This window comes from Megalobrama amblycephala, linkage group LG12 (genome assembly GCF_018812025.1).
Source record: "Megalobrama amblycephala isolate DHTTF-2021 linkage group LG12, ASM1881202v1, whole genome shotgun sequence".
In the NCBI taxonomy this organism is placed as follows: domain Eukaryota; kingdom Metazoa; phylum Chordata; class Actinopteri; order Cypriniformes; family Xenocyprididae; genus Megalobrama; species Megalobrama amblycephala.
Genome location: NC_063055.1, coordinates 37,096,959 through 37,109,598, shown reverse-complemented (window position 1 = coordinate 37,109,598; position 12,640 = coordinate 37,096,959). Strand labels below are relative to the sequence as shown.

The following is a 12,640-nucleotide window of genomic DNA, read 5'->3' as shown; positions in this document are numbered from 1 at the left end:
TTGGAAAAAGTAATCTGATTAATCTGAACTCGTTTTACTTGTCATGCGTTACCCCCAACACTGCAGATGATCTGTCAGAAATCATTCTGATATGCTGATTTGATGCTCAAAAAAAAATTCTGATTATTGTTAATGTTGAAAACAGTTTTTCAGGATTCTTTGATGAATAGCAAGTTTTAAATTTATTTAAAAAATAAATCTAAAAGTAAAAAAAAACATTAAAAATGTCTTTATCACTTTTGAACAGTAGTGTACATATTTAATATTTATTTATTTAAACATGTATTTAAACTTAACCTCTTGATAATATATCCTTGTCAGCTACCCATATACGTATAACATATACAGTACATATTAACATATATATCTGATTTTTATATACTGTATATTCTGATTATTTTTGCCATTATCTTAAACACCCTCCGCTGTCATTAAACAACTAGCTTAGACCAACATGAATTTTCATGCTTGTCCAGGCTAGTTTATGCTGGTTAGTGCTGGTTTCATGTTAGTCTAGATTGTGGACCAGCAAACCGTGAAGCTGGTGAATCTGTTCAACAGACCAGTCTTTCTGGTGACGCTGGTTGACCAAGGAAGTCTTGCTGGTTAAACTAGTTAGGAAGCAATATAGCCTAGCATCCAAAACACAACAGGAAGCAAAAAGACTAACAAGGACCACCAAGGGTTTGTAATTTTAACATCAGACGTGCAGGTGGCAGAGAGATTCTACAGGATGCATGAGTAAAACTTTGCTATTAAGCTACTTTATGGATGCCAGATCCTTTATTAAAACTTTATTGACATTTGTTACAGATCCAGATGAGCATTTGCATTTACTCTGAATCGTTACTGTTCCCTTCAATCCCAAAGTGTACTTTGTTTTTTTACACTACAGTCAAACGCGTAGCCTTTCAAAGTATACTCCATTTGATTGTGTGCTCACACACGTGCACTCTGGAAAGTTTTAAAATATCTTTGTCCAATGTCTGTGCTGTTTTTCTCCAGAAGTTATGACTGATAAAAATATGACAGATAAAAATGTCTTTGTATTCTTTTAAACTAAAGTTGCTGCTATCTCATAACCCCTCACAGAAGTGTCTGTGTCTGTTGTTGTTGCAGTCTCCGGAATTTTGTTGTTGTTGTTTTTCCATCTCTTTAGTTTCATTTATACTGTGAAACGATGAGGAACAACTGACTAGTACAAAACAAATTCCATGCATCAAAGTAAATTCATGTGCAACCCGTGCGTACAAAGTACAAAAATCAAATGGTGCATACTATTTTGGTGACGAAATTTGCTTCACATGCACTGTACGCGGACCCTCGCGTATACGTAAAACGTGAAGTATACTTTGGGCTTAAGTGTTCGTTAATAGAGTGCAACAGTCAGGTTCAGGAAGTAAAAACTCCATTCATTTTCTCCTTAGGGAAATTGATTTTGAATGATAACTTCTAAACCTTTAAAGACAGGCCTACTGTGAGCTATGAGGTTGTTAATCAATTTTATTTGCTTCTGCTGAAGTCATCAGCCCACATTATCTCAGCTTATTTTTAGAATTATTGTGTTTAACAGTGGAATTCCTGGTGAAAAACTACATTACCCATGATGCTCTACAGAAAATTACACCAATAAGAGTTAAAAAAATCAACATGCGCCAAAAGAACTCTTTAGCTCCACCCACTCCCATGAAGCACTGCAATTGATGTAATCGAGTCAGTCTCCCTACACTTTCAAAATACTGAAATGTTTGCATATATATATGCATATTTTGAAATAAACTTAAAATATATTGTTTATATATATATATATATATATATATAAAATCAATATTTGTACTTGAGTAGTTTTATGTTTCTCCATTGTTTTTAATTTGATTATTCTGTTCGCAGTGCTTCATGGGATTGTATTTCTTTCCCTCACTAAAACTGTTAAGTACACAGTCTTGTACTTCTGTCTTTTTGACCGATTTTCAAAAAAAATGTTTTGCTTCAAATGAAAGTTTGTAGTGTTGTGATTCTCTTCGTAGCTGATTGGCTTGGTTCATGCCTCCTGAACACAGACCATTTTAAAATCCCTATGGGAAAAATGCATGGAAAAAAAATACTTCCTGAACTAGGGGGCAGGCGCTAATACACTCTAAAAATATAAAAAAATATATAATTTAAAAATATAATTGAAAAATATATATAATTTAAATATAATTTAAAAATATAATTAAAACATTATTTATTTTTAATTGAAAATATTTATATTAAAAATGTTTTTTAACCAAAAATATAAATTTTATAAATACACAGCAAAATCTCCAGAGTTAAATCAACTCTGCTCAAAGTACATATGGTCCCTCTCTATATAGTGTTAAAGTAACACTGAAGCAGAGTTAAAGTTAATGAGATAATTAAGTGATTAATTAAGTGATGATTGAGCATTAGTGATGAACACCTGCTGTTAACAAGCAGAATCACTGAAGAGAAACACAAGAACTACAACTGACTCCCAGCCAGATTAACTCAACTGAAGATAAAAGACATTAAATCTCTTTAAGATCTGATTAAACAACTCCACAAACAGCATATTATCTCATTAACTTAACTCTGCTTCAGTGATATTTTAACTCTATGTAGAGAGGGACCATATGTTCTCTAAGCAGAGCTAATTTAACTCTGGGGATTCTGCTGTGTACAGTAAAATAAAATTATATTAAAAATAGTATCAATTAATATATCAATAAATGATAAAATATGAAATTAAGTCAAATCATTATGTAGTCCACTTACTACCAATACTAATGTAATTCCCAGCAGTCATTGACCTAACAAACAGATCATTCTGTGATATGTTGTGTAGCGTGTGAGAGTTGCAGATATAGCGTCAGATGTAGTAGTGTTAGTGGAGTGGCTCAGCGTCTGTTCTGGTGTTCACTGACCGCAGCTCTCCTCTCTTGTCATGTTTACAGCGCAGAACGGCCCTCTCTCAGTGGAGTAGCTCTGACTCTGATGAGGACGAGGAAAATACACTGACATTTGTGTCCTTTTAATCGCTTTTAATAGAAATTCAGTCTGATTGTGTAATGTGCATCTGAATCTGAGTAATTTACAATGTTTAAGTAGTTAGTGTGCGGCTGATAAAAAGTGCATGTAAATATTGCTGTTTTATGCTTAGGAATCTTGGTTTTATTCCTTCAGATGTTTTGTCTCACACCCTCATCTGTCATTTTTCCTGAATAAAGTTTGTTTCCAAGTGCATTTTTCATCATTAACCCATTCCACCACCCATCAATCCTACTATGCATTGCAAAATGAACTGGCACGCATGCACAAAGTAAACCCTGCGCTGGAGCAGGGGTGTGTACTGAGACTTTAGTCTTCTAGAAAACATCGTGACTCAACCTTTGCTTAGGTTTTGCATTAAATTAGAGTCTTTTTACTAGGGAAATTCTGGAAAATTTGCATTCTTGCATCCAGAACGCGTTCAAATAGGCAATGTGAAAGTGCACAGACACTGAGAACTAACATATTTTACAGTTAAAAACTGGTATATGATGTTTTTGAAGTTTTGTTGCCACTCTGTGTCTTTTCATCAGTTATGTTCATGTCATTATGTCCACTCATCACCATTTCTGCTCCTCAAATGTCAGCACATGATGTGGACAGAAAATAGAAGTTCACAGGATTGTTGTTTTTTTTATTTATTTATTTTTTATATTAATTGGTTTCTCCGTTTGGTTTGTAGAGTATTGAAAATGGACGGTTTGCCAAGTACAGGTACTTTGCTCATGCTAAGGTGAACGAATCAGATTTCCTGATGATCACTAAAAGGTAGGTGAATTTATATAAACCCCTCATTTTGCATGAGCAATATGTGACATAAGCACATGTAGATGAAGGGGCATGTTGGTTTTAAGCATACACAAGTACTAGGGCTGGGCGATATATCGCATGCGATTGTCACACGCATTTCGTCAGTAAAGCCGGTTCCCTGATTACCGCTAAATCGCCATCACCTGCTTTCAAATGGAGCGCCTTTTAATAGACAGAGCCGTAGTTCACGGACAAGCCACGCAAAATCGCGTTCAGTATCGAAGATGAATCGACTTCGATAATGAACCCGATCTCACGCGCAACTACGAAATGCGCGTGAGAATCGCATGCGATATATCGCCCAGCCCTAACAAGTACTGATAAAACATGACACCATTGTTTTGCTTCATGCCAGGGATGCACTGATGAGTTATTTAACAATTGTTTAAAAACAGCCGATTATCCTGACAATCAAAAGAGGGCAGAAAATAACACATCAGAGTGGGTGAAGAAAGTGTCTCTCGTGTAGAATTTGTCAAATGTCAAAGGTGATTCTATAACATCACTTTAAAGAAAAACTAGATATGTTGGCTTGAGAAAGCCAAGCCAGAAAGTTTGAAGTAGTTTTAACAGCTTTGAGTTTAAAGGTTTTAAGGCTTTAAGTTTGAAACAGATTTAAGTTTTAGTTTAGTAGTTTTAAAAGCCAGAATTTTGAATAGATGTATAGATTAGCAGGTTTTTAACATGTTTAAGCACATTGCTAGGGTGTTGCTATGCGGTTGCTAGGCTATTCTAGGTGGTTGCTGTGTGGTTGAAGAAAGTGTCTCTTGTGTACAATTTAGGGCTGTCTCACTTTAAAGCATTAAATTAGCGTCGTTAACACAGGTTCTAATCGCTCATAGTTCAAGCCAGGGTTGCCAGTTGCGCGTTTTTCCCTTCACCAGACATTATTTGTAGTGCACTCCCATCCAATAATCACAAAGAGCTTTGTGATGTGTTACTTTTGATAAGAAACAAAGCCTCATCAGCTTTCAAAATTCAGTCCATTTGGCGCCCTTTAATGTGGCGTGACATCGCTGTAGCCAACTCTGTTCAAGTGTCAGTCATCTATTCCTCTTTACTACAAGATATATACTGAAATAAAGGTATGTTTAAAGATATTGTTCAACTTACTAAAATGTATCATGTCTCATGCAGTCGCTAAATCAGTGTTTCGATCACAGAAAAATGTCAATAAAACAACTTGTGCACGACGTCACATAACATTACTTTTAGCTCAGAAAAGTTATCCAGTGTTTACAGTTCATTAGTTAAAAACTTAATTACATTCATTATTTATGTATGTTTGAATAAATATGTTATGAAGACAATTTTTTTTTTAATAAAAACTACCTTATGTGCAATTTGAAATATACATCTCAGTTTTTATCTGAGTGTGACTGTCATCTGAAATAAATTGAATATAGTTGAATATATAGTGTAGTTTGTATAGTTTATATAGTTAGGGCTCTGTTATCTGTTTTAACCTTTAATACAATCCCGATTCCAAAAAAGTTGGGACACTGTACAAATTGTGAATAAAAACAGAATGCAATGATGTGGAAGTTTCAAATGTCAATATTTTATTCAGAATACAACATAGATGACATATCAAATGTTTAAACTGAGAAAATGTATCATTTTAAGGGAAAAATAAGTTGATTTTAAATTTCATGGCATCAACACATCTCAAAAAAGTTGGGACAAGGCCATGTTTACCACTGTGTGGCATCCCCTCTTCTTTTTATAACAGTCTGCAAACGTCTGGGGACTGAGGAGACAAGTTGCTCAAGTTTAGGAATAGGAATGTTGTCCCATTCTTGTCTAATACAGGCCTCTAGTTGCTCAACTGTCTTAGGTCTTCTTTGTCGCATCTTCCTCTTTATGATGCGCCAAATATTTTCTATGGGTGAAAGATCTGGACTGCAGGCTGGCCATTTCAGTACCCGGATCCTTCTTCTACGCAGCCATGATGTTGTAATTGATGCAGTATGTGATGGCATTGTCATGTTGGAAAATGCAAGGTCTTTCCTGAAAGAGACGACGTCTGGATGGGAGCATATGTTGTTCTAGAACTTGGAGATACCTTTCAGCATTGATGGTGCCTTTCCAGATGTGTAAGCTGCCCATGCCACACGCACTCATGCAACCCCATACCATCAGAGATGCAGGCTTCTGAACTGAGCGCCGATAACAACTTGGGTTGTCCATGTCCTCTTTAGTCCGGATGACATGGCGTCCCAGTTTTCCAAAAAGAACTTCAAATTTTGATTCGTCTGACCACAGAACAGTTTTCCACTTTGCCACAGTCCATTTTAACTGAGCCTTGGCCCAGAGAAAACGCCTGCGCTTCTGGATCATGTTTAGATATGGCTTCTTTTTTGACCTATAGAGTTTTAGCCGGCAGTGGCGAATGGCACGGTGGATTGTGTTCACCGACAATGTTTTCTGGAAGTATTCCTGAGCCCATGTTGTGATTTCCATTACAGTAGCATTCCTGTATGTGATGCAGTGCCGTCTAAGAGCCCGAAGATCACGGGCATCCAGTATGGTTTTCCGGCCTTGACCCTTACGCACAGAGATTGTTCCAGATTCTCTGAATCTTTGGATGATATTATGCACTGTAGATGATGATAACTTCAAACTCCTTGCAATTTTTCTCTGAGAAACTCCTTTCTGATATTGCTCCACTATTTTTCGCCGCAGCATTGGGGGAATTGGTGATCCTCTGCCCATCTTGACTTCTGAGAGACACTGCCACTCTGAGAGGCTCTTTTTATACCCAATCATGTTGCCAGTTGACCTAATAAGTTGCAAATTGGTCCTCCAGCTGTTCCTTATGTGTACATTTAACTTTTCCGGCCTCTTGTTGCTACCTGTCCCAACTTTTTTGGAATCGGGTTTGTATTATAGTAATGTACCAAATGAGAGGGTTCCCTGTATAGTTTAGTTTTAGTTGGGAGAGATTTCCTTAAGAAAAGTTGACATGTAGGCCCATCTGAAATATTTACAAATGAATCATTATTAATTTGAATTATGTAATACTGTGTATTGTGATATTTTCATATATCTTACTGTTTATAGAGCAAGCATTTGACAGCATAAAAAATTTTGAATCGCAGCACAAAAAAATCTCAATGTTTTCTCACCAAACTCTCAGCATCAGCAGATGTCATTCTCAGTAATCGCTATCGGTGCAGAAACACTGTATCAGTGGATCTCTAATTCATACCTTTTGAGAGATCGATTTGAGTTTACATGCAACCCCTGTTTATAAAAGTATTTCACTGCGATTAAAGGGGTGGTGTATATCTTAAATAATAATTTAGGCAATGTAAACCTCTGAATCCAAATATTATGCACAGTGCCTCAATGTGTATGCTAATTTACAGCTTTGAAATCAGATTGGATTCATTCAGGCGTCATGCACCTCATCGAGCGATTTAATCCAAGTCTTCTGAAGAGACGTGAATGCTGTGTATGATGAACAGATTTATATGATATGCACAAGTGTCTGTGTTTACCATGTGATGTGTTCTGTGTATGTATGTGCTTACAGTTTATGTGAATACATTCATTTGAATCTTTTCATCATATAAAGCAATCATATTTCTTCACAAGACATGCATTAAACGGCTCGATTCGTACAGATTCATTTTACGAAGCCTCTATGACCTTTTTGGATCTTTAAGTTTTGGTTACCTGGACTTTCAATGGAAATCTCTCAGCTTTCATTTAAAAATATTTTCATTTGCATTTTGAAAACTAGCCAAATTCTTGTGGGTTTGGAGTAAATGATGACAGGATTTTCATCTTTTTAAGCAAGCGTTAAGTATATTGCTCATACTAATAATATTAAACTCAGTCATATTAAACTTTCCCACACCCCCATATATTACACTTGGGCACATAAACTTTTGCCACATTGTGTTTTTAAGGATTATGATACAGCAATAATACAGCAGATATAATCAGCCACACAGCACTGCACACGTTTTCTTCCAACAATGTAAAAATGCATGTGATTACATGTAGTCGTATGATTATAAATGTGCTGTTCTATCATATTTAATGTGTGATTTTACTCTCGCAGAGGAATATTTTTCGTGACTAAGGGCACGTTTGGTCAGCTGACGTGTGAGTGGCAGTATCTCTTTGATGAGTTCACTAAAGCGCCCATGATCGTGGAGGGCAGGAGACTGCGGATAGAAGCAAAGGTACATCATCATTATGTGTATTTATAGAACTGCTTTATTTACTTAATCATTATCACTGGTCTTATTGTGCATGTTATTTTACAGACCAAAATGTTTATTTGGTAGCACTTTATTTTATAGTATGCACTTACAATAGTAACTAGATACTAACCCTGAACCCAACCCTAAACATAACCATAACCTATATTACGTACAAGCTGTTCACTAGTATTACTCAGTACTGTCTGTCAGTTACTTTTCTTTTCTGATGATGTAAGCAAGGCCACGTAGGCGGAGTCAAAGCATTAAACGTAAAAGTATTAACCAATAATATCACAGCCTGACATGTTTGATGCAATTGAAACGCCTCCCAAACAAGGATTCCTCTTGTTTTGATGAAGACGTCATTGATCTTGTTCTGATTTTCACAGGAGCGAGTCAAGTCAGTGTTTCATGCCAAAGAGTTTGGGAAGATCATCAATTTCAAAACCCCAGAGCTAGCTAAGGTAGAGTTGCACATTTTTGCTTCTGTAAACTAAATCTGGAAGTTGGTTCATGAACTGTTAGCGTTTCATGACAAAGGGCACAGTAAACCTTAATCAGGGTAGCGGCATATTTAATTTTTGACAGGAATGAGATGAGGCTGTGAGGGAGAGAATACAGTGTGCTCAATGGATTGTGCTGTTGATTCACAACATCATTCAGCTGATGAAACGTCTTTCTGAAAAACACCATCAAACACTTAGAAAAGTTGTGAGTTGTGAAAAATAGGACCTTTATACAGCGCGTGTCATCATAAGGACTGTACGTCTATCCCTCACTGCCTTGTTTTCAAATTCCATTTAAATGTGAGGATCACTATTAGAGTTGCAAAACTTTCCATGGAAATATATGGGAATTCAAGGATTAGTTCACTAATCATTTAACAGGAATATAAGGGAATTTATGGGAAGCAATAGGAATAAACTGGAAACTTGAAAAATTGCAGGATAGCCTATAACTTAAATGTCGTTTAAAAAAACATCTTGCAGCATAACCTTTATTTAAAACAACCAGATTTAATGCAAATTCAGTTGAGAGAATGTTTATTTAATTCAACATTCATGCTTTTTTGATGTTAAATGAAAGAATTGAACTCACAAATAAATCAAAGTCAAAAATGTCATTTTTAAATAGTTCATTTGTACATTTCAAATGAGTTTGCATGTCTGCTTATGACCAAACAAAATGTTTATATTTGTTTGTATATGATACTGTTTGTATAAATTACTCCAAATTTCCAAATCATTACCTTTAATTCCCATATTAGTCCTGTTAAGTTTCTTGGAATATTTCCAAAATTCCCCAGGATAACTTCCCATGGAAAGTTTCCGGAAATTTTCTGCTCCTTTGCGACCCTAATCACTTTGCACCACTCAAGATCATGAACAGGGTCCTCGCGGGTCCTTAAAAACGCTTACATTTAGTTTGATCACATTTAAGGTCAAAATATCATAAGTAAATGTACTATATTTTAGTTTGATGTTTTTTATTTAATATTTTCTATTTTTAGGGGATTTTAGGATTTCCAACTTAAACTGTCATAAATGTTGAATGATTTGAAGCTTTTTAAAGACGACAATTGGCAGATTATTGCTGAAGTAAAAACATTTTTAAAAGTGAACTTTTTGAATTTTGTTTATTATGATAAAAAGCAGAAAAAAGTCAGCACACCAAAGCTCCAAAAATAAGCGAAAAATGTAATTATTTTTGGAGTTTTGGTGTGCTGACTTTTTTCTGCTTTTTATTAATATTTTTTTGTTGAGCAGCCATCTTTGATCAGCCATCTTTTATATTTTTGCCAGTGATGTGCGTACTTTGGTCCTGATTTTGCTGTTTATTGAAAAATGAAAAAAAAAAAAAATAATTAATTATTTATTTATTTATTTATTTACCAAAACACATTTTACCCTAAAACTACGAGAAAATCAAAGCCATAAATCTTAAGTTGTGTTCCAAATTTGAGCTTGATATCTCAAAAAAAAAAAATTTGTTTCGTCATTTTTGACCGCACACAGTACAAGTGTGACTATTTTTTCAGGACTATTTAACCTTTTTGAAAAATGTCCATTATTTTTGTGTGTTCACATAGCAAGTGCCAAAACCGTTACCAAGTTTCGTACCATTCTGATGACAAAACATAACATTTTTCAGTCAAAAATGATAGAAGATTACCAGAGCGTTAAATGTGAGCGCTGCACGTTCAAATTGAGAAGTCAACACTGCTCATTTATGCCAAGCAATTGCATATGATCTACTGTTGATGAATTATGATATTGTTTACTTTAGGGTGTTTGTTGTAGAAGACTGTAAGAGTGCATATTTTATCTCCCTCATATGTTTGAATTAGGGCTGTTCAATGATTAATCATGATTAATTGCATCCAAAATAAAAGTTTGTTTACACATAATATATGTGTGTGTACTATGCATATTTATTTTGTGTTTATATACATATACACATAAACATGCATGTATATATTTAAAACATATTTACATGTATATGTTTATATAATTTAAATGATATATATAAATATTTATTGATTTTTATATTTTATTTTTAGTTTATTTAAATATATACATGTATATGTATGTGTTTATAAATACATAATAAATATACACTGTACACATATATATTATGTAAACACAAACTTTTATTTTGGATGCGATTAATCGTGATTAATCGTTGAACAGCCCTAGTTTGAATGAGCAGCTGGCAAAGAGACCTTTCAAAATAAGAGTCCCAGAGTATTTGGGGCTTGTTTATAATTAAAAGTCCTGCATTATGCATATTTTTTTTCCTTGTTTTTATTGTTATTTTGGTAATACAGTAAACTGCATCTGGCATTTATTTAAACATAAAAGCCGCCTCGTCACAGCAAGGAAAGATTAATAATTTTATTTAACACATTCAACATATACATTTTACTACTATAATCTGTCTTTCAACACAACATGAATCTTTTTATTGAAATTATTATTTTTGGCAATGTTTTGGGGAAGCCCGAGGCATTTTGAACAAACTTAATATTAAGTATATATTCTTAATTTTAAATTCTCAGCCGGATCAAAAAAGACCAATAAGGTACACAGAGGAGTTAAAGGACTGACATTTTTTCACAGATGTTTTGTTTGCCACAGATAATGGTTTTGCAGATCCCTGTAGATGAAATAAGCTCATCAGCGTTTGTACCCATGCACTCATTTTAATGATGTGTTTCTGTGGTTCTCAGTGGGTTCTTGCCAAGCTTGAAGATGCCAGGGAAAGTCTGCCGAAGTAACGACAGTTGAAGCTGCTGTGTGCCTTCTTTATGCTGCTTTTGCAGTGTGCCAATTTAAATTATACCCACAATGCAACGGTCATTCACTAACCACTAAAACCCACGCCGGAAATGACTGTTAGACTGTGTGTTTGTGTGTTGAGTTTACATTACACCTGTACCTCTCTGTCCTCACCCGCTGTCAGAGCTCAATCTGTCCAATCCCTTATTTGCGTAAACACCAAGCTCATTTACATATTATGTCCTTTACGATGTGCCTCGACACGCAGTTCAGCCACTCGAACCATGTGCAAGTCTGACGTCTCTTATCAAAAGTCACACTAAAGTGTAAATTTTATAAATGTATTAATAAAGACCAATACACTGTATGTATATTATATTTGTCTTTACATGTGGGTGTTTAAACAAAAATGACCAGGAATGTTTGAAAATGGTAATCTCTTACTGTATGTACAGGAGAGCAGGGATATTTTTTAACGTGGCTTTGCATGAAATTCAGTGTCTATTTAATTGATTCTCCAGCTCAACAGTAAAACCCGATGGCTGTTTGACTGCTTGCGTTATTGAACAAATATGCAACCTTTAATATTAGCTTTTGTCAATTTACTTAATGAATGTCAAATGATTTGACATTAAAGTCCACATGAAATCAAAATCGATGCTATTTATTGACCCTGATGTCACCAAGGCCTTGTGGGCAACCTGTAAATGATGTAAACCAATAGCTGTTTAGTGTCTGTTTTAGTCATTCTTGCCAATAGTTAATGCGGTTTATTAATATAAGAAATGTTACAGCAATAAAAGCAAATGGTGTTAAGTTGATGGGATACATCAAGTTTCCAGGTGGCTCTAATAAATCTGATTTCTGGGACAAAATGTGCATCTTTTGCACAAGAATCTGCATACATTCAACATTTTTATTATATATATATTTTTCATTTTAATCGGAAGTGCATGAGGTTAGGAAAGCAGAACTGTGAATGCGATATCATGTTGACTTTAAAGGCAAAGAAATGCATGACATTTTCTTGTCATTTTTAATTGATTATGCACATTTAATAAATGTATTTTGAAATTTTGTTTGATTTATTTTTTTTTTATTTGAATTGTAATGAGTAACAACATATAGCTGTATATCCTTGTTTAATAAATATTATCAAAGCAGATAAAGACATTACAGTTTAAAGGCACTTAAGGCATTCATTACATTACAGCTTTCAACCGCTAGTAAACATACTGAGGTAAAATAAAGTATTAAACTATGAGTTCAGTGGCTGTGTTTTAT

General features: G+C 34.7%; 1 protein-coding gene across 1 annotated transcript in view; it reads left to right on the top strand.

The window, feature by feature from the left end:
- LOC125280425 (vacuolar protein sorting-associated protein 13A-like) overlaps window positions 1-12,620 on the top strand; it is a 33,874-nt gene extending 21,254 nt beyond the window's left edge. Inside the window, exons 24-27 of the mRNA XM_048210964.1 lie at window positions 3,734-3,819; window positions 7,934-8,057; window positions 8,468-8,542; window positions 11,308-12,620. Coding sequence (XP_048066921.1) covers window positions 3,734-3,819; window positions 7,934-8,057; window positions 8,468-8,542; window positions 11,308-11,355 — 333 coding nt within the window. The 3' untranslated portion in view covers window positions 11,356-12,620. The remainder of the gene's footprint in view (window positions 1-3,733; window positions 3,820-7,933; window positions 8,058-8,467; window positions 8,543-11,307) is intronic.
- Window positions 12,621-12,640: the final 20 nt, after the last annotated feature.